This window comes from Pipistrellus hanaki (genome assembly GCF_964339955.1).
Source record: "Pipistrellus hanaki genome assembly, chromosome: 6".
Lineage (NCBI taxonomy): Eukaryota > Metazoa > Chordata > Mammalia > Chiroptera > Vespertilionidae > Pipistrellus > Pipistrellus hanaki.
This window is the reverse complement of record NC_140508.1, coordinates 70,360,762-70,384,380: the sequence shown is the minus strand read 5'-3', so window position 1 is coordinate 70,384,380 and position 23,619 is coordinate 70,360,762. Positions and strand designations below refer to the sequence as shown.

The following is a 23,619-nucleotide window of genomic DNA, read 5'->3' as shown; positions in this document are numbered from 1 at the left end:
CTCAGCGATCCCAAGCTCCAGTGTGCTCCCTACTGCTCCCAGAGATGTGGTTCCCGTCTTGGTTTCCAGTCGGTTCATCCGTCTCAGCTGGCGCCCACCCGCAGAAGCAAAAGGGAACATTCAAACCTTCACCGTCTTTTTCTCCAGAGAAGGTGACAACAGGTAAGTGCTACCAGTAGAGCCCAGCTTAGCCATCCCTCTCTTTAGAGGTACACTGTGGGGCGCTGGCAGCGGGCGTTCTTGGCAGGGACCTCGGAGACCTGTGGAATCTACTCTGTGTCCTTCTCTCATTACAAAATGAAGACTTTATGACTCCTTTGCCCATAAAACACTAAAGACCCAGTGCATGAAATTTGTACACTCAGAAGGAGAGTTCCCTCAGCCCAGCCTATGCCTCTTGCAGTCCAGGAGTCCTCTGGGGGATGTCTGACTGAGAGTTTTAGCACTGCCACAGAGTCAGGAGAGGCTCCCGCCACCACCACTGTGCTCGCTAGCCATGAGCCCAGCTCAGGGCTTCTGGCTGAGCAGAGCTCCCCCTGTGGGTGTGCACTGATCACCAGGGAACATCTCCTGCATTGAGCATCTGCCTCCTGATGGTTAGTGCATGTCATAGCAACTGGTCATTCCACCATACAGTTGATTTGCATATTAGCATTTTATTATATATGATGTTTTTTTAAAATTGATTTTAGAGAAAGAGGAAGGAGAGAAAGAGAGAGAAACAAGGGTGTGAGAGAGAAACACTGATCAGCTGCCTTCTTTGTGTCCCCTATAGGGAATCAAACCCAAAACCTGGTCAAGTAACCTGACCAGGAATCAAACCAGTGACCTCTTGTTATATGGGATGATGCTCAACCACCTGTTACTGAGCTCTGATGCTTGTTTGCTCATATTTGTTTAACTCCTTAACACAATAACTTCCTAAAGGTTGTGGACTGAACATTTGCCTCAAATTAGCAATGACAAATTACTCTAGCTCAGATTATCATTAATCTGCCCGATTAGTTAATGGTGGCAATAAATGCAAGTGCCATAGTAAACATTTTTTCATTCATCCACCTCGGTGCCTTCACTCCATAAATCAGAGAGTAGAATAATTTTAGATCCTGAAAGTCAGAATTCACAAGACACAATGGCTTCAGAGAGATACATCTATTCCCCCTTAGCACCTAAAAATGATTCAACTTGAAAGAGATCTTTTGACTCCTTCTACTTGAACTTCTTCCTACTTGAACACTTAGAGATGGATGCTTTGGGGAGGCTAAAATCACATGTCCAAGCCCACAGAGGAAGCATGGATAACAGGAGCAGGCACTTATTGAGCACTTACTGTGCCAGGTACCAGACTGAGCATCTGACAGCAGTTGTCTTACCGAATTCTCACAACAGAAACATCCCCCTTCAGGAAGAAGTTTGCATCTCTGGGATATAGCTAGCAAGTGGAGGGACCAGGACTTAATACAGGCCTGAATTTAAAGCAGGCGCTCTCAATGCTGCCTAACTTCCTCCTAACTGATCAATCTGGAAAAGAGCCAAGCTCTCTTGATATATATTTTTAGAGTTATGACATGAATTTCCTCTGTAGGCTTATTTCTAAGAATTTTCTGACTTGATGGCTTACTTTATTTGCATCACTTATTACCATATAACACTTACAGGAGCAAACTTTTAAATCCATGCATAGAGTATCATACTGCCCACTTAGGGATCTAAAGTTACTTATAGAGTGTGGGACAGTGTTGCCGAAAGGTTAAGGCTGTGTGGCTCTGGAATTGAATTGCATGGGTTTCAATCCTGGCTCAGAATTTTACTAGCTGTGTGGCCTTGAGCCAATTACTAGTGCCTTGCATTCCTCACTTGGGATCATAATTGACTCAACATGTAAGGTTGTGATGCCCATCTCCTGGTGTCCCATCAGCACTCCATTCTTGTTTGCAGTGCCATGTACAAACCATGGTGTAGGTGAAAAATGAACTTCAGTGGAATGCAGATATTCTCCAGTTCATAATTAGAAAGAACTTTATCACTTTCACAAACATTAGCCCATTTGATCCTTGGATAAAGCAGGAATGATCATCTCCATATTACAGATGAGCATGCCTTGCTCTGTTCAGAAAGTCTCAAAAAAAATTTCCTGAAGAGCTACATAACTAGTAAATACTAAAAGCAGGATTTAAATGCCAGGTTTCCAGTCCAGTGATCTCCTCACTGTACCATACAAAGTAAAAGATATTTGCTAGAAGTGCTACATAGAAAGACTGCGGGAGTTCAGATGAGAGGTGTAAAAACACTTTCATGAGCATCATTCAATTTAATCCTCACCATGATCCTGTGAGGTAGGCAGATAAGTGACGGGTATCTTCCTTTTGCAAATAAAGCAGGAGGGCTCCGAGATAGCCCCGGCATGCTCAAGGTCACATGCTAACTTTGTGCCAGAACAAAGTCAGGGTCTTCAATGTGCAGGGCTGTATGCAATGCGGTGCTTTATGCTGCCCCGGGAAACCCTGCTCATTGCTCGGGAGTAGAGAGCAGCTCTTCATGATTGACATGGAGGATTCACTTTAGAATTCATTGTGCATTGGATTTTCTTCTTTAATATATTTTTATTGATTTCAGAGAGGAAGGAAGAGGGAGAGAAACATCAATGATGAGAGAGAAGTATTGATCAGCTGCCTCTACATGTCCCCTACTGGGGAGTGAACTGGCAACCTGGGCATGTACCCTTGATTGGGACCCTTCAGTCCACAGATCAACACTCTCTCCACTGAGCCAAACCAGCTAGGGTGATTTTCTGTCATTTTAAAAATATATTTTTTTATTGATTTCAGAGAGGAAGGGAGAAGGGAAGAGAGATCCAAACATCAGTAATGAGAGAGAACAATTAATTAGCTGCCTCCGCACACCCATCCCCTGCGAGCCTGCAACCCCAGCACATGTCCTGTCTGGGAATGGAACCGCGATCTCCTGGTTCATAGGTGGACACTTCACCACTGAGCCACGCTGGCCAGGCAGATCTTCAGCATGGTGTTTACATGTTCTTCCCATGCTCTGCAGTGTTGAGGACCAAGTAACTGATGAAGCTTGTTGTGGTGAAGGAGTGGGTTGTGAGGGAAGGAGAACAAGGCTCAGAATCCAAAGCACCACAGTCTGGCCCTGGCTTAAGACTCAGCAGGAATGGCCCTGTTGTCACTCTGCTCCTCAGTGAAAGTCAGCCCCGTCCTTTCCACCTCAGAGAGGTCTTAGAATGAGAGAACTGGGATTTAATTCTTCCAGTGAGTCGAATGGATATTTAAAAGGATGCCATCTACAAATGAGTGACCCTTTATTCACTTGCCTGGCACCAAGATTGAAATAATAGAGAATCCAACAGTCTCTTTAGAGGTAGTTTAATAGTGTTGGGAGGATCATTCTACTGAGGAGAATATAACCACACACCGAGTGGAGAGCTCTAAAGGGAAGGAACACACTTCTGTAAGAGAAGTTACGGAGCGTGTGCACAATGTCCAGGCTACAATTAGACTTGCATTTATAGAGGGTGATGGTGACTGTGGATTGAAAGTTTGACCAGAGGTAGTGGGTGGGCGCTGGGGAGCCCTCTGGCAGGCAGTGCAGGAGTCCAGGCTGGAGAGGATGCTGGGTCGGATTAAGGGGGTCTGAGTGGAGATGGAGCAGGTGAAAGATTCTGGAGATATTTAGGTAACAACACTGACAGGACCAGGTGATGGCTTGGACATTCATGGTGAGGGAAAGGGGATTTTTTAAGAGAGCTCCTAGGTATTCTGGAAATGGGAGGGTGTGGAAGGGGCAATATGCTGAGTGAGGTAAGGATACTGGAAAAACCCAGATTTGGGAACAAAGGGCATTAGTTCCATTTCAGACTTGTTGGTTTGACATACCTTTACAGTATTCAAGGGGGAATGTCAAGCAGGCCCTTGAAATTAGGCCACAGAAGCTCAGAGGAGAAGTTCAGGCCTGATATATAAACCAGGAATGTGTCTACACATAGCTGATAACTGCAATGGAGAAAGATAAGATTCCCTTTCACCTATCCCCCACCAAAAGCAAAAAAAAAACAAAACAAAACAATAACACAGAACTAGAAGATGACCAAAAGAGTGAATAAGATTTATTATAGGGGTATTGTTATAGGGGCAAAAATCCAACAAAATAATTTTTTTAATATATTTTATTGATTTTGTACAAAGAGTAAGGGAGAGAGATAGAGAGTTAGAAACATCAATGAAAGAGAGTCATCGATCAGCCGCCTCTTGAACACCCCCCACTGGGGATATGCCCGCAACCAAGGTACATGCCCTTTACTGGAATCGAACCTGGGACCCTTCAGTCCCCAAGACGACACTCTATCCATTGAGCCAAACCGGTCTCGGCCAACAAAATAATTTTAACCCAAAACTTTTTTTCCACGATAGAACTTATTTGTTGTAGCAGTATTTATTCTGTGACTAGTCTCTTAGGAGTGTACTAGATGCTGACACAGATTATGTGAAAACAAATGTTTAAAAGCCCATTTCTCAGCCTATGCTTAGAAAGAAACAGTTTTTAACCCGACGCAGTGGAAATCCCTCTGACCAAGGTGATCTCCATCCCGCACTTGGTTTTGTCTGGTGGCCACTCACCTCTGAACCTGCCTCCTCTTCAAGACACAAGACAGCAAAAGGTTTGGCTGGGGTGACCAGGAGTGTGACATTTGGGTGGCTGTCTCTTTTGTTGCCATTGTCACTTTGAACCCTGTTTCCTATTCCAGCGATTTTCAACTGGTGTGCCACAAGAATTTTTTTTTAATATATTTGATTTATTTTTTACAGAGAAGAAGGGAGAGAGATAGAGTGCTGGAAACGTCGATGAGAGAGGAACATCGACCAGCTGCCTCTTGCACACCCCCTACCGGGGATGTGCCCACAACCAACGTACATGCCCCTGACTGGAATCGAACCTGGGACCTTTCAGTTCACAGACCAACGCTCTACCACTGAGCCAAACCAGTTTCGGCGCTGCAAGAATTTTCAAAATGCAGTACCTGACCTCGTTTGCCTTGGATTGTCTAATAATGAAATGACAACAGCCAACACAATAGTCATCGGTGTGAATAAATCAAAAGTATATTTTTTTTTATCAGATTAGCAAAGAAATATATGTGTCGGTTAGTAATTAGTTTATACGTGCCGTGAGATGAAAAAGCTTGAAAAATGCTCCCTGTTCTAGCAAACACTATATTTCAGTTTTGAAATCTTCTCATCATTGTACCATTCTTTCTCTCACTAAGGAAATAAAAATGAAAGTGGAGCCATTAAAGAGAAGATGTTAAAAATCTCTCCATTAAAAAATAACAGAGCCTCTTCCTTACAAAGGGACAAAGGACAAAATAGAATTCTTGGCCCTCAAAGCAACTAATTAGGTGTTTTCTACATCAAGGCAGCATCTGTTGCTCACCTCACAGCTGTAACAAGTGCTAACACCCCAGTACACTTAGGCAAAACAGCATGTGTTTACTTAGACTGTGTGCTGGAGACATGTTACAAATGACCCACTAAGAACAGTATCATGCTTAATCTTTGATCTCTGTTTACTTCTGAGATGTAAATACAGAAGTGCTGGATTCAGCTAAAGACAAAGCCAAAAGCACACAGGTGATTTTCTCTGCCCATGAAGGATGTTGAATGGGAAAGACTTCTCTGAGTAGATTCCACACTCTCAGTTTTCACATAATGAAAGCGAGATGCAGGAAGGTGGAGCGCAAGTCAAGGCCACCCATGGGACTAAGTTAGGATGGAGCATGGGTATTTATGTGACCACAGGCCATGGAGATAACTTGCAATTCTTCTGTTAAAATTTTCCCATTTATATACTATGCATTCAATATTAAAAAATGTGAACACCAGTGACATTGCCATTCTTTTTAAAAATATATTTTTATTGATTTTTTACAGAGAGGAAGGGAGAGGGATAGAGAGTTAGAAACATGGATGAGAGAGAAACATCCATCAACTGCCTCTTGCACACCGCCTACTGGGGATGTGCCCACAACCAAGGTACATGCCCTTGACCAGAATCGAACCTGGGACCCTTCAGCTTGCAGGGACCCTTCAGTTCTATCTACTGAGCCAAACTGGTTAGGGCAACATTGCCATTCTTTAGACCCAGTGGGTATATATGCTGAGTGTCAATAAAATACAAGTTGAACATGGTTTCTCTTCTAAAATAATTCATAATTGAGTCAAGGAGACAGATATGTCTATCAATGCAGTGGGATATGTGCTAGAGTAGATGTGTAAACTAATAGCAGCGAAAGCACAAAGGAGAAAACTTTCAATGCACTGGAATCAGAAGACATAATGGTAGGAACCTAAGGCCAGGAGATGTCATTTGAATTGGATTTGAAGAATGAACAAGCTTTTGCCAAACCCAAATCCAGAAAGCACTGCGAGTCAGGAGAAGGCAACTCCAGGAAACAGAACAAAACCGATGCTAGACAGCAAAACAGGGGAAGAGGAGTGAGGATGAGATCTGGTGTTGAGGCTTGGTGACTGCCTGTGAGTGTGAAAAAAGTCAGCCCCATGGCTTGAAAGTCTTTGGCTCTTGTCCCAAGGGGCTGAGGTTGCATTTTCCATAGGATGATAATAATACACTCAAGGTGAGGGCATGGAGTCAACCGCCTGTGTATGTTAGAAGAGAATCCCTGTCAATGGCAGATAGAATAGCTGGGAAACCAGTGAAGAAGGATCAGGAAAAGCTGTCCTGATGCAATGTGTTGTGAGTGCAAACCAGAGCAGGGCTGGCTCCGGGCGCAAGAGACTGGAGCCCAACTGGGGTCGGGTCTCCATGCAACTCATGCAAGTTCACGTTCCTCGCCACCTGTTTGTTTTTGTGACTTCAGAGAGTCAGGACTCACAGGCTGAGCTCAGAAAAGCAGCAGCGATCCTGTGACTGGTTCAGAGTGTGTGTTTTTAGAGCGTAGCCGTTCTTTCCCATAGAGCCTCAGCCATGGAACCCCAGCGCTCAGCACGGGGCAGTGCCTGCAGATGGCCTGCTCTTGGTCTCGGTGTGCAGGTGCCAGCGGGCAGGCTGCCTGCAGCTTCTCAGCCAGCGGGAGGGGACCGAGTTGTGCACTTGCACTCTCTGTGGATTCTCAAGGAATGAATTTCATATGAATGGATTCTAAAAAGCTCATGTGACCTACTTCCTTTACTTCAGTCAATTTATTTTGAACTTGCATGAACCCCACACTGCTAACTCAGAGTGGGGCAAGGAGTGAAGTGATGAAGTTTTGTCTGACAGTAGACACCATGACCCTGAGCTCTGCGCATTTGAAGGGTCATTACGTCTTCAGAGCCATTGGAGAGAACATCCTGAGAAGCAGCAAAGCCAGGAGCCGTCAGGGCAATGACAGTGACAGGCAGGACACCCGAACACCATAATTGGGCAAAGTCTTAACATCCCCTGTTCTTTGTTCTTCAGAACCTCTTGGCTTATCAAAAAATAAAAATAAAAAAAAATTTTTAACTTATCTCTGCAAGCAAAATTTATCTGACAGAACATTTTTTAAATAATGGGGGCAGGCCCATAGCTCAGTTCAATCTGTTTATTTTCCTTTTAAAAAAAATGATGATTATGCCTTTTATTAGTTAATTTCCTCATATCCCTATAGCTGAATACTTTGTGGAAAAGTTCTTTTCTTGAACTCAAGAGCACTTCTTTTCTTCTGAGGTTATGGTTGTGTTTTGTAGTAATAATAAAAATAATAGCGCTAACTACCATATAGAGAACACTGCATAGGGAGTATCGGGCACCACTCCTGCTACTTGAGATGGTTTGCATTTATTCTTTAGAAGCTCTCTAAGGAAAATATTTTTATGGCAACAATTAGCATCCAAGCAACCTGAGGCTAAGATGAGTTCATGAGGAAGCCCAAACACCCTCTCCTCCCCTCGCCCAATGAAGACTCCTGAATCCATTCTGCAGTCTGCGTAGCATTTTGCTGCCACCCCATTTTGGTGTGATCAATAGAGCTCTGGGGAGAAAAAGGTACATACAGTTAAATCATTATTTAAAATTAAGAGCCCATATTGAAGAAATGAATGGACAATCTAGGGCAGGAATAACCTATGGTTAGAGGAGGGCCCGTGAAGTTGTCTCTGAAGCCATGTTTCTCTAAAGCAGATTGTACTGGCTTACATTGTATTCCTTCAGACCACTCCCAATGAAGTATTTTCTAAAGACCCTTTGTTCACACTTTCTGTAACATTGAGAGAAGACCCATTGTCCATAAGAGTGAACATCATTTTTCTCATGACTATTGTTAATTTGGGATATTTTGGGAGGCTGATGGAGGTGGAGGACACCAAATACTCCCTTTGTTGTAATGAAGTCCAGTATCCCCTTTGGTATCTGAGTGATGTTTTCGTTCTATGACTGTGGACATTTTTACTGTGCATACCCAAATTTTTTGGCCTCATTTTTTCCTTTGAAGACTGCCTGTTCAAAGGGTTTTGCCAGCATGTCCCGGAACACAGCTATTTCATCTAAATTATTTAGTAGTTATGAAAATAATGTCAATTCTAACGCTGTCTTTTCTTATAGATAGCCAAGAGGTTTGGTATGAAAATCTGACCTTCCATGGCAACTATGTTGCTTGAAGGTCTAGAAAAGAGGAAATGACCCCCAATAGGTCATAGACTAATTCATCCACAGAGGATTCCGAATGCCCAGTGTGCCGTCTTCCCCTTTAGGGTCTCATGCTTCTACACGAAGTGCCCTTGATCCAAACAGGCTCCTCCTTTTGCCACTACTGTGGAATGATACCAATTCTGGGCTTAGATTTCATTCTCTGATATCCATTAACTTTGGGGTGGGGGAGGATATTTCTCTAACTCTTCTTTCCCATCTATAAAATAACAGTAATAAAACCACCCTGTCTATATAAAAGGGCTATATTAGACAATGTATATAAAATTTATTCCCAAAAGAAATTAAATAAGATGCAAAAATTCACATCCACAAGGCATACAATCTGATTGTGAGGATTTCCTTTTATAAAGAAACATATTGTCCTAAATAATTTTGGTCTGGTAGAAGAGAGCAGGTGACATGTGACACGTGAAACATGTTTTGATGATTTTACTCTTACCTACTTTAGAGTAATATTGAATCTCACATAGTCACAAGCTCTCCCCACTATGTCACAATTCATCCTTAAAGCAACTTAACACAGCAGTTCTAAAGAAATGTATAGTCCTGGCCAATGTGGCTCAGTTGGTTGCCTGAGATGTTGCCGGTTTGATTCCCAGTCAAAGCACTTGCCTGGGCTGTGGGCTAGATGCCTAGTAGGAGGTGTTCAGGAGGCAACTGATTGATGTTTCTCTCTCTCTCCCTCTCCCTTCCTTTCTCTTTAAAAATCAATAAAAAAAAACATATTTTAAAGAAATATCTAAACCTTGGGCTGCATCCAGATTAATATAAGATGTGTGTGTATGTGTTTTCTTTGTGGTAAAATCTATATGACATAATGTCTACAGTTTTAATGATTGTCAGTACAGAGTTCTGTGGCATTAAGTTCTTTCACATTTTTGTGCAACTATTACTATCCTATATCTTGAGAAATTTACCATCTCCCACAATTGAAACTTTATACTCATCATTCTTCCCTCCTCATAACCCCTGGTAATGACCCAGAGTACATATTTTAATGTACTAGCAGTAGTGGATAAAATAATGCTAACAGCTCCAACAAATAATCGCTAAAAGCTGTTTGATTCTATAAAATAGAAAAAAGATGTTTGTGAGTGAAGACAGTTCTTCTCTCAGCTCTTCTTCAGAATTTGTGCAAACTTTGCTTCCTCCATCATTAGTATATGGCTTTCCAGCTCACCATGGTTACCTGCCTCAAGCCTATAGCTGTAGGTAGAGAACATGAAGGAAGCCATATAGAGAGGGCAAAAGTATGTTTACAGTTGTGAGTATGTGAAACACAGTTTATTCTCATACTAGAGGCCCAGTGCATGAAATACATGCCCCGGGCGATGGAAGGGGGGCTCAGCCTAGCCTGCACTCTCTTGCAATTGGAGACCCCTTGGGGGATGTCCAACTGCTGGTTTAGGCCCAATCCTGCAGGGATCCCTGTGGTATCGGGCCTAAACCAGCAGTCAGACATCCTTCTCACAATCCGGGACCACTGGCTCCTAACTGCTCACCTGCCTGCCTGCCTGATCACCCTTAACCACTCTCTGCCAGCCTTACCACCCCTAATCACTCTGCCTGCCTGATCACCCCTAACCATTTACCTGCCTGCCTGATTATCCCTAATGCCTCTGCCTGACTGCCTGATCACCCCTAATCACTCGTCTGCCTACTTGATCACCCGAAAAGCTCACCTGCCTGATCACCCCTAACCACCTCAACCTAGGCCCCTGCTACCATGGCTTCATCCAGAATGACGTCTGGAAGGTTGTTCGGCTGTCCAGTCTAATTAGCATATTATGTTTTTATTATTATAGGTTATTATATATTAATTATTGTATCATTCCCCATATGAACAATTGTAAACCTAATTTTGCCCCATCCTGTATGTGTAGTTTTTCTGTGCTAGCCTTAGAGTCAGCACACATCACACACACTCAAACCCATTGGATAGACTTGGTCACATGGCCTTATTTAGACTTCAGGGGGGCTAGGAAGTAAGTCCATGAAGAAGAAAGGATTGAGGATGAGTCAGCCAGTCTCTGCTGTGTCAAAGTGATTTTAGAGTTAATATGTATGCCCAGGAATCACCATTCATTCCCTTCAAAGTTTGTCTTTCTCTTTTTGGAAGCTAACTTGCCCTGGCAGAAAAAAAATAATAAGTTTCACTCTACATATCTCCCAAAACCAAATAAACCCAAATGGCAAAATTAAAACCTACATATAATTCCATGGAGAGGTAAGAGATATTATCTATAAATAGAAATACTAAGAAATAGTTGACTAGGTTAGAAGGATTTCCCTCTTCACCAAATCTATTATATGAAGCCAATGAGGGTATAAAGGTCTAAAATCATGTATGTCTTTAAAGAGTAGTTTTAGTAGTTCTTGTTTATCACATATCAGCACGTGTCCATAGAGTTTGTTTTCTCTTAATAAGTATATAAATCCCAGCATGACCAGCAGATTGATTCATTTGTTGGGAACCATTGAGGAAGTTTTAATTGGGAAATGAGTTGGACACCTGTAGGTGGTGCTTAAAGAACAAGGCAAGGAGACGTGTTGTTGTTTCTGCACAGATGGGGACCCACTTCCATTTACTAATTGCTCTTAATGTAACAACAGGAGCTCATGCTCCACTCACATCAACACTTAGCATCTGCCTTTTCCTCGTGTACAATGAAAGGAAATGCAGAAATGCATTTGTGGACATTACTGGCAAAGACCAATTTGTGGAATAATTGAAATCTTGATTTTTTTGTCATTAGCTGGAAGCTTATGAAATGCATTCCAGATGTTTTTTTTTCTTTCATATAGCTCTGTGTCATAAGGTTTAAATAAAAATTTATAAAGTGTCAAAGGGAAAATACTTGAATATTCAAGTTTCATGGAAATGGCACAAACTCAAACTCCCCAGTCACCCTGCAACATTCACTTGTAGACCCTCAGTTTGTTTCCCATAGTACGTTTCAGAGGTCTTGGATTATGTCCCATTAAGTAAGGAAGCAACCTTTTTTCTATCTAGCTACTCTTGAACATTAAGTAAGGTTTGGGCTAAAAGTAGAGGTGTTGGAATAATCTTTCCCTATAACTTTGATTTTCCAGGGAACGAGCATTGAATACAACCCAGCCTGGGTCCCTTCAGCTCACGGTGGGGAACCTGAAGCCAGAAGCCATGTACACCTTCCGCGTGGTGGCCTACAATGAGTGGGGGCCGGGGGAGAGTTCGCAGCCCATCAAAGTGGCCACTCAGCCTGAGTGTGAGTATGAAAAGGGAAGGGTGGCATCTAGAAAGTGTTTCTCTTCTCTAGCCATATCCTTGAATACTTTCATAGAAATCTCTTGAGAAAATGGAAGGAAGATGTTTGAAGCGATGTATTTAACTCAAGAATTTTTAAAGGTAAGATCACTGTTAACAAAATGGCCTCCCCAGTTGGGACATCTCTCCTTACAGGCAAATTAACAACTTCAAAGGCCTAATCCTTCCATACAGTCTGTGTATTTACTTCCTATGTGAGTGAGTGACCTCCTCTACTTGCCAGTACTGTATAGTCAACATGGGGTTTCAGCTTCCTCCATTGACTTTTTCAGATTTCCCAAGTTTGTCTATGAGAATGGAGCATCAAAGGTAAAATAACGATGGCAAAGGACTTCTCAATGCAGGGACTTAGTAAAGAACTTAAACATGCACCCAATGCTCTCAGGTATATCCCAAGTAGGAATCAAGACTCAAGAAATATACACAGATGGTCCCTGCTGTGCAATCACACTGTCTGCTAACCACTCTACTGAGCTGTGTGATCACAGAGTGAAGCAGCTCAGTGTTCTTTGGCCAACTTATAAGTCAGTGATCCCTAAAAATACTTCTGATCTTACAAAATTAAATTTCTGATGTCATTTTGAAAAGATTGATGAGTTATGATTAGTTTGACAGCCTTATTTTTATTTAAACTTAAAATGTTGAAGAAGAGAGAGCAGGTGTGCTCAGATATGTCGTCGGGATGCTGGTCTCATGCTCTACATTTGACAGCATCTCCATTCTTTCTTCCACTTGGTGACCATTACAAGGACAAGATGGGAACAAATTGGAGGGTGGGAGAGGGGTGGGCCAGCAGCACAAGTCTTAGAAATATTTGCCTTACAGAAATAAAATCTCAGGTAGCATCTTTAAAGCCATAATCATGTACAGGTTGCAGACAATCTTTAGGGAATGCAGAGTTGCAGGCAGAACTCTCTACGTAATTTGCAGGACTAAGATGCTGCAGCAAGACATGAAATCACACTCCAGGCATGACCCCTCTGACCTCGGGTCCTCCTGCAATTTCTCTGGTCATGTGCCCATAAAGTTGACCCCACTCCCAGGTTTCTGTTCTTAAGAATGTTTTGTTTTCTTGGTTGTTTGGATTTAAATTCCTAGGTAATGTCAATTTCTACTTCAAGATGTCTCTGGTAACATACTATTTGTGTCATCAATTTCTTTGACTTACTCTTCATAAATCATATGCTATATGGAATCATTAACTTTTATAAATATTTGCTATTTTTAATCTATAAAGTTAAATAAAAAGAATTAGGTCAAAATACACATTTTCAAAAATGGTATGTGCTGTGTTGTCTGCAGAGAGACTGTTTAAAAAACCCATCAAAAATTCTCTAAAGAAAAATTGTGTCTAGTTTTCTAGTGGTAGAACTTAAAAGCATGTTCATTTTCAAAAGACCCAGTTTCTCTGAATTCTTTACTTCCTAATCCAGATGTTATGCCTAGAATTGTTTTAGCATACTTTTCAGAGCTGACTGGCCATTAATACATTTCTGATAAAAATCCTAGGTAGTCAGCTTCGCTTTTTAATACTGAGTAACATTATTTTTTCTTCTATACACACCAGTTTCTAAGTATCTAGATTAGGAGATCAGTTAACAGCAGTGTTTTTTGTTTGTTTTAAACTCACTTTTTATGCCAAATTTCCATGACAAGAAAGTATTTTCTGTTTTGGCAGTGACTAATTTTAATGCTTTATTTTATTTTAAAAAATTACTCAAGATACAATATTTTCTGCCATTTTTGTATTCTTAATTTAAGAAAAAAATCAGTCAGTAATTATTTGTATCACAAATAATTAGCTTTATAAAAGAAAAACAATGACATAAATCATTATAATTACATTAATGAACATCTAGTATGTTCCTAATACTGTCCCATGCTGCCTGAGGCACATTCAAACACACACACATATGTAGGTAATGAAGCAACAGCACTACTGGATATCAGCAGCTTCTTGGGGAAGCAGATATTCTAAATATGTAACAATAACCAGACCACTAAAGTAAGGAAACTTGTAAGAAGATGTTCAACGAAATATTACCAACTGAGGCATAGAAGAGCTGTGGGCCCATTACCTGTGATGGCTGAGGCATAGTATCTAATTCCCTTTTTATGCTTAAATCATATCATGCCCACTTCCTCTAATAATCACTTTATTACAAAGACAGCTGACTCAGTCGTGGTATATCATCCATCCCTCCTCATTTAAAATGCTGTGTGAAGATCTGTGCAGAGGACTCCACTGGGCGCTGGTCTCTGTCAGCATTTACTTTGCTTAAACATTAGCATAAACGATTATCAGGCACAAAATAGAAACTACATGCCTGGCTGCATAAAATGCGGGGCTCATGGGTAGTGTTGTCTTATGTAAGTTATCTTTCCTCCAGAAAAATGAAAATAGAGAATCCTGCCTTAGAAGCATGAAGGGGCCTTGAATTTTTTTCATTAAGCACAGTGATAATGGCCTTAGAATGCTCACTAAATTTTGGCCTTTCACCCCAGCATTGTGTTATTAAATCATCTCTGTACCACTGTGGATGGAGTAAGAATTTTCTCCTTTGCAGCCATTGTTCATTTGCAGGTGACCTGATTCTACTTCAGTGAGAATTGCCATTGGAAAATTCTTCTCTTGCTGAGTAAACAGGTGGATAGGAACAATCCTGCCAAAACAGTACATTAGAATATCCTTTACACCTTCGAAAACAGTTAGCCAACTCCTTCAATTCATGTGGAGTAAGAGTACTGTGCAGCTCTCTTGCTGTCTTATTACAGACGTTAGGATAAATAAATTATATGGTTATGATTAATAGGTATTTTGTGTGTATTTTATCTTCTATTGTTAGCACAAAGTGCCATGTTGGTGATTTAAAAATATTTCTAGCATAAAGAACACTTCATTTTCTCCAAGCATGCTCAATCCTGCACCAATTGCTGATGGAGATGGAACATTGTAGAGACTCAGTGTTTATTTCCTATTGGCCCCTTCCTTTTCTTCTTCTCCCTTTTTCTTCTCTGCCATCTCCCTCTCCTCTCCCTCCTCCTTTCTTTATATTCCCTTCCCCCTCTCTCTAGAAGTCTCTCAACTTCTTTCTGTGTTTTTAGAAGAAGTGCAAAGGCTGATTTTGTTATTTAGCTAGAATAACAGAATTTAGAGGCAAGAAGATGGGGGCACATTTCCATCATTATTTCTCTCCCTGACAAAATGATCTTATCTTTTGAAAATGGCTCTCGTCTGGGTATGCATTTGGTGGCTCCTTTTATCACTGTTTTTCCCAATATGATGTAGTAATTGTACGTTAAAATTGCATAGCTTTTATACAAATTGAATTCAAGTTTTCCATATTATTTGAAAGTATCAACTCTATTATGAAAACCATATTCTCAATAAATAAATACTGATGGAAAATATGTCTGAAATACAAATCAGCCAGTAACTCTTTCCAAAAGCGCATGCATTTTGTAATAATCATTTAAAGAGATCAACAGCCCAAGACCCAGTTTATGAAATAATCACCCAGAATAGAACGGCTTGATTTATAGAAAGGTTTGTGTCCCCTGATTCTATCTTCCTTTTGCTAAACCCTTGCTACCTCCCCTGCCTTTATGGCATTATAATTTCTCCAGTGTATTATCAGCAGGATTTAAGTCCCTGCCTGCTTAAGACTTGTCTAATCTTTTCACACCACATGTGGAGAATTTTTGAATTATTATGCGGGGTTCTTTAAGATACTGTTATGGCAGTGTTATCACGAACGATGTAAAAATGGGCCTCATACTGGCTGGAGGCTTGAGTTAGAATGGGAAGCCTATTTGCTAGGCCACAACCCAATTATCCACAAAACCTTTTTCTATTTCTGAGTTGTAAGTAATATTCTTAGTCCATTCTATTCTTTACACTGAAAAGATGCGTGAAAGCCACCCCTAAGTCAAATGGCTTTAGAATATAGTAGCTGGAGGAATAGACATGTTTACTTTGCTCCTCCTGCCCTGGATTATTTTTTTCCAATGCTAACAGGGCTCTCATGTGATGTGGTTATGGAGGGAACTAAGACACCTTTGAATATTATGTCTCCAAAATGTACTCCTTGTATCTTAGGGCAAGTTTATTAATCCTGGAGGCCCCAGTTTTCTCAAATTCAAATTGGAGATGTGATTTTACTCCTCTTCCTCCCAGGAAGTGGACATGAGATGGGATGAAATAGGAAGCCCCTGAGTCTTAGCTGCCACTAGGCACTCAGTAGAAGTCCCCTGCCCCTAACCAGGATGCCAACTGACCTGCTCCTGCAAACACAGTGGTGACTCAGCATGCTAATCACCAAGGTGAAAAGGCTAACATAATACCTATTGACAGTTTGGACTGGATTGATTCATATACAATAAGCCACTTATATATGTTCATTACTTTGGCCCTAATTATCTCCTCCCTATAATTTAGCAGGTCTTGATAGACTGCATTGTTTTCTAATTTTACCGAGTGCACATCTTTATATCCCTACCTACATGTGGAAGTTTTGTGATCAGAAAACACTCTGTCCCATAAAATGTATCACAACATTGCCTTTTTGTGAATAGAAGATGCAGGGAGAATCTGATCTGTACTTAATGTGTGGCAGAGATACTAAATATTATTTATACTTATTTCATCATGATTCTATAAATTAAGCAAATCAAGTAAGTTAAAGTTTTGTCCAGCTCATTTTTTAATCACTTGAGCTGATTTCCAGTTATTAACTGCACTGCCTGGAGTTTTGAATGAATATTTGGGGTGACTATGGTGGCAAAGTTGACCGTGAACCAATCAACAAAGGTCCAGCTGGTTGGTACATGGCTTTAGGTTAATAGTAGAAAGAAACAAAGATAAGCATGGACATTCCACCTAAGTTTTGGTCTAACAAGCCACATTTATCTATTTAAATTTAAGTGTGCAGAAATAAAATTACATTTAAAATTTAATTCCTCAAGCATAGCAGAGGCATTTCAACTGTTAAATAGCACTTAAAATTTAAATAGGTAGAAACTAAAATTTCAATTCTTTGGTCTTATTAGCCACATTTCAGACGTTCATATATGACTCTTACCTATCATATTGTACAACTCAGACAAGGGGTCCATCATTGGAGAAAGTCCTATTGGACAGAAGTGATCCAGAAACCATACTAGTAAAGGAGGGAATAAAACAAGCCAAATAATGGGCTGACTCTCCAGGAAATTACTCTAAGTAGAACTCACTAAAATATATTTAACAGATGAGTCCCCTGAGAATATTGAAAAGTGTGTTATTCATTGAATTAATATAAAATATTTATTTTAAAAAAGATCAGACAATCTGGATCTGAACATATCCTCTGGTTAGTTAAAGTTTCTTAAATATTTTTCAAGTTAAAAAAAAAGGATCTTTCAAATCATGAAGATGAGAGATAAAGATCAGGTGTTGCTTGAGTTAAGTAGTGAAATCTCTAAGTGCAGTTTCCCTCCATTTCTACTCTCTCACTGTTGTTCTCCTTTCTTTTGAGCACCGAGCATAATCCAGGCTTCTTCTGGTGGTATCACCAAACATCCAGAGCAGCTGTATGCCTGATGAGAAAGAGGAAGTAAAAAAAAGCTAATGCACTTGAAACCTGTGTTATTTCATTAACCAATGTCACCCCAATAAATTTTTAAAAGAAAGGAAAAAACTATTTCTCACTGATAACAGGTAGTGCAAAGAAAGAGGACATGCAAGTGTCATAATAATGGGAAGTTTTCAGGAAATATGGCTCGCTAGCCAGGGATATAGAGGTACTCAAAGTAGTTTTGTTTGGGGCTTAAATGCCTACTTTGATTATACCCTATAAAAATGAAAGTAGGTTGCTTGCTAAACTGAATTAGAGCAAAAGAGAGCTTGAGCATCTTCAGGGATATTACCATCCAGTTGAGGCAACCGAGTCAAACTCTTCTCAGCTGACAAAACAGTTGAGCTGAGCTGAGCCTTCCTGAGGCACTCTCTCAGTTACATCTGATTTTACGGGAAGCTGGTGAAGGTGACTAATGAATAAAGACAGGAAGAGACTAGGGCAGGGGTCTGCAACCTTTAAGACATAAAGAGCCACTTGGACTCGTTTCCGAAGGAAAAAAAAAACACCTGGGAGCCGCAAAACCATTGCGACATTTAAAACAAATATAACACTGCATATATTGTTTCTTACCTTAATGCTATATACCGGATCATGCAGTTAGCTGTCAATCTGAAGAAAAAAAGGACTTTTTCACTTAACAATGTAAAATATATTTTTGCAAATTAATAGCTAATTAAAATATTTAATTTACCTGGTTAATGGGATTTTTGCTCCTGAACCTCAGTGCACAGTGTCAGCACATCAGGGCTGTAAGACGTTACCTTCATTTTCACACAGGCTTGAAAGTTGTCGGAGCCGTGGTAAAGCTTCAAAAGAGCCGCATGCGGCTATGGAGCCGTAGGTTGCTGACACCTGGACTAGGGCATTTTGATCACATATTTATTTATGCAGTCTCTCATCATGAGAACCCTTTTTCACCTATGCAACAACCCGTAGGCATTTACGAACACCTTCTAAGTGTCAAGACTTCTATAAGCTGTTGGAGAAAGACAGTAAAATAAGATGGACAGGATAATGTCAAAGAAATTAGCAATGAAATGTTTGATGAAAATATATCGGGAAGATAAATTGTTCTGAATCATACTGTGGAGTCAAATTGATTTTCTATTATTTTAACCTAAAGTTAGGAGTACAGGGTTGTTATATGTTTTGGTATGAAACAGGATACTACAATTTTATGTTTTGTGTTTTACTATGAAATATGGTAGTGTATTATTTAAACTATCACATCAAGAAATGTATAGTTGACTAACCTAATGTAATACCCAACAAAAATTAAGTAAAACTCATGTTGTTATCTTATGGATTCTTTTAACTGCAGATTATATTCTGTAGGCTGTAACATACAGTAAATCTCATGTGCCACCAAAAGGACAAAAATGTGACTTTAATTATTGTCCTCTAACTTCAATGTTCCTGCATCATTATATTGTTTTAATAAAGGTATCATGTCTGTTTAGTAGGAAGATACCTAGGGAGATAAATGCATAATGTTCCCTGTTCTATGAAAACTCTTCTCTCTCTCTCAACCCAATCTTCCCACCTTGGGAAAAACAGATCACATCTAATAAAGCAGTTGAGTTGGGTCACAATTTCAGATTATAGGACACTTGACAGGTCCAGGGTATTGCCCTGGGTTGATATGAAATGGAAAGATTTTAAGTTGGTAATGCACAATTACTACTTCAGATCATAATTCTTGAAATCTGAGTCCAGAGGTTGCCATCAATGTCTGAGAGGAAATGATAATAGGGTTTTATCAACTATATGCCAAATGGTGGAACTTGTAGAATATGGTGACATGGTCAGTGCAAGTGACCTGTCCCTTACCATCTTACTTACCCTCATAATCAGTGTTCCAGATCTTCCAAATAAGAATAAAAGGGGATTAAGAATGACTCAGAAGCCAGGCTGCATTTGAATTCTGCCTCTTTCACTTACCTACTAGCTGGGGTAATTTGGCTTTGCTAAATCACAGTGTTGTCCTGTGTAAAATGGAGCTATCTTTCAGGGATGTTGTAAAGCCTAAGAGAAAATCTGTGTGATGGGACACAACAGTACACTCTCAACTGTTTATTCTGATGATTAGCTGAGGTAATTACTATAAAATATTTAGTGTATTCTCTGGTACATCATCAGCCCTCAATAAATGCTAGCTCCTGTAACTGCTCATTCCTTTATTGCTGGATTCTAATTATTTCTCATGCAATGTGTTGTTCCTTAACATTGCAGGTAATTTGTTCATTTCATGTGTTTGAAATTTACTTCTTCTTTAGGCTATTTCATAAGGCTCTTCTATTTCTACTTTAAGATTTCATTTAAGATTTCTAAGAGCAGAAAGCCTACTTTGGCTAATTCACCACATTGGTCAATATGTTAGTCTGCATAAGTTCACCTTTCACTTTCCAAATTTTGAACCTTATCTTGATTCATTCATTCAACAAATATTCCTTGTTTCCCCAATGGACTATCCTGTATATCTCAGCACTGTGAACCTAGCAATAAATAAAGACAAAGTATTTATCCTCAAGGGGTTTATATTCTAGTGATAGAAAGGTACACAGTAAACAGAAATAAATGATGCAGAAGAATATAGCAGCTTAAGGGGATATAGAATGAGGAGGATAGAGGTGATTGTACAAGGGAAAATCAGGAAAGTCTTTATGAAGGAGGGGCATTTAAGGGAATCTCTGAGTGAATTTTGGAGGCATGCCACAAAGATCGTGGACAGAGACATTTCAGGCAGAACAAATAGCAAGAGCCAAGACCCAGGAGATGGGGAAGGAGGAAGAATAGAAACATGAGTGAGCAGGCAGCAGGGCCCGGCTGTGAAAAACCTTCAACCCATGCTAAGGAACATTGATTCATTTCTCCGCACTGTGGCATCTACACAGGAAGGGGGAAAGGGCATCATCCAGTTTCCGTTTCTCAAATGGAAGCAAGGAGACTCCAGAGAAAGCAAATATGGTTCAGTCAATAGTTGTTAGTCGCTCAAGTTTTGGTGGGACTTGTGGAGGTGTTGAGAACTGGTGGGATTTGGTATACCTTTGGAAAATGGGGACAAGACTTGCTGCTGGATGTGGGATGGGAGAAAAGATAAGAGTCATATTTACTCCTTGATTTTAGGCCTCAGAAACTGAGTGAATTGTGGGATCATTGTTGGGTCAGACACTGAGTAAGGAGCTGTCCAGGAGGATGTCTGGTGAGGGAGGGGAGTGCTATGGGTGATAAATAAATGATTCCTTTTTTTTTTTTTAACTTTAGATTAGAGCAGTGGTCTGGTTGGCAAACTAGTCAACAGAGGCAAATATCAACAGTACAACGATTGAAATTTCTTTGGAGAGCCAAATTGTTTAAACTTAAACTTCTTCTAATGCCACTTCTTCAAAATAGACTCACCCAGGCCGTGGTATTTTGTGGAAGAGCCACACTCAAGGGGCCAAAGAGCCACATGTGGCTCGCAAGCTGCAGTTTGCCAACCACGGAATTAGAATATTAAATAGATTCAGGTTTTATTTAGTGAGACAATGAGCTCACTAAATATTTTGAATATAAAACTAAAAGCAAATGCCACAAACTGCTAAGTCATGGCCAATGCAATGCACCTTTCAGCTTCTAACAGTGTCAAACTGAGCAGTTGTTGGAAAACGTGGGTGAATTGAATTCCCATGTTGTAAACTGTAGAACATCTGTTCCCTCTATGCCCTTCAGGCATGCAAGGCAGGGATATGTGCAGTGCCACGCACAGAAGACGCTCAAAGGTGTATTCATCACAGAGGAGGGACCTTCTTAGAAAGCCTGTGACAGGCCAATGACATATAATGTGATGTGGCTAACACTACAGAAAGAAGAATTGATGAAAGGAGGCCTCAGATCCGCAGTCCAGTCTTCCAGCTGCCAAGATTTTCCAGTGAACCATTCCAAAATGGGCAAGGCAGTGCCAAGATAAGTATTAGCTCAGAATCAGCTTATTCTCCAGTATGTACTTGGTCTGTGTTCATTCAACAGGAGACTGGATTCAATGGGATGACTGGGCAGGGATGATCCAGAATAGGAATCGCTTTATGGCTCTGAGATGCATCAGGATTTTACTGGCAGAAGCCTAGGTCAGGCTTAAGCAAAGGCTGCAGAATTAAGGAAGAGTTTGCCTTTGGAGTCATACCATCCCTTTTCACTTCCCTTTCCCCATCTTGTGGTCTTCTATCCTCCATTAACTCAGGACACTCAGAAGCCAAAAGGATATCTGAAAAATAATGTTGAATCCACACATACTTTTGTGATTGTTAATTCAAGTTATTGAATTTTAAAAGAAATAAATTTGGAATTCAGAGAGATTAAGGCAAATCAGAGGATAGGTTAGTTCATGGGTGGGAACACCAGACCTAGGTCTAGTGTTCTAGTTCAGAGCTGTTCATGTGTCTCATCCACTGTTTTAATAAGGACACCTATCATATGGGATTTATTGCTAATCCAATATGACTTTATCTTAGTTTATTAAAGGCAAAGATCTTTCTGGGTACATAGAATTTTCTTTTTTTTTTTTTTTGGGGGGGGAGGCGGGCACACTATTCAAACTAGTACATATATTACCCTATCAATCAGACATATTGTTAAAGTAAGAAGGCAAGTAATCATATGGAGGCAAACTGTAAAATTTAAAAAGAATGATAAAAATAAATATTTACTTTTTATTAGGAAGCTAACTTTTTCATTTTAAAATAAGTTCAGTAATTGTTGCTCAAGCAGAGACATATTAAGAAACATCCCTAACATCCTTAAAAATCATATTTGATATGTTTCTACCTTTTTTCTTGTTGAAATTCTAATGCTGGCTTGTAGGCAGTGGGATGGAGCACTTTCTGAATATTAAGGGCTGCACACTGCTCAGGTGACCCTCCAAGGAGTCATCTGAATAACAGAGTTTGCAGAAGCTGCCAGTGAGAGCTCTTACTGACACCAACCACATGCTCTGATTTTTACTATTTGACCTTCGGTTGATAAAAACCCCATAATCACTTCTTCCCGGACATTGATGGCAACACCTTGACTCTGATTTTAACAGCTACAACCTGAAGGAGTAATTGTGTGGCATCACCTTAAACTCTTTCAACTTCAGCCATAGCAATCCCCGGCACCTGTCAAATATCCTGGGAGCAAGAAATATGGCTCAACCCAACTCCTACCTGAGATGTGACAAAATTAAATGGGATGGAGACAATAGTGTGAGAGTGGGGATTTCAACCCAGCATAACATTTCTACCACAATGCTGAAGTGTGACAAAGTGTGTGTGTGTGCATATTCAAACTAAGGTTAGCCTTGATTATTTCAGGGAAATGGAAAGATAATTAATTGAAATTTAACTGCCTTTTAACAATTCTTTAATAAGTTAAAATCCTTTAGTGTAAGTTAAAATATTTATTAGGTAAGAAAGTATAACTACACCAGTGTAAGGTTTAAAAAATCCCAACGTTATTGAGCTTTATCCAGTCTGAGTGAGTTGTGCTAACGGTTGTGCTGAGGAACATGCTGACACATAACTTGAACTCCTTGTTATAAAATAATTGATCTTAACCTCAGTCCACTGTGTTCATTCAAAGCCCTCTCCTACTACCTAATAACAATTATTCCTTCCATTTTTCAGGGGGGCCAATTGACTTATAGTTCAGTCTAAGCTCCTCTAAAAAGTGGTTAGGACTCCCAGAGGAAATTGATGCTACTTCTAGTGGGGTGTTTTTTTTTATCATTTAATATAATATTTAACCACAAATAACAATATAACAATATATTTGACATATCACTTACTTATTTTAGATTATGCTAATTTTACCACTTTGAATATGGTTTGTTCTGTCTCTTCTTTATAATTTAATGTTCTTATAGTAATTTTGAATTACATTCACTTTAGAAATATTAAATTTTCCTATATTCTAATTGAAGAATTCTTGAATTATCCTGGTAGCATTGCCTATAGATGTAATGTTTGGCAT

General features: G+C 40.0%; 1 protein-coding gene across 1 annotated transcript in view; it reads left to right on the top strand.

Annotated features, from left to right (window-relative positions):
* The window catches only part of DCC (DCC netrin 1 receptor), an 893,480-nt gene that overhangs the window by 635,122 nt on the left and 234,739 nt on the right, over nt 1-23,619 (top strand). Inside the window, exons 8-9 of the mRNA XM_084888913.1 lie at nt 6-162; nt 11,800-11,954. Of these exons, the coding sequence (XP_084745039.1) occupies nt 6-162; nt 11,800-11,954 (312 nt within the window). The remainder of the gene's footprint in view (nt 1-5; nt 163-11,799; nt 11,955-23,619) is intronic.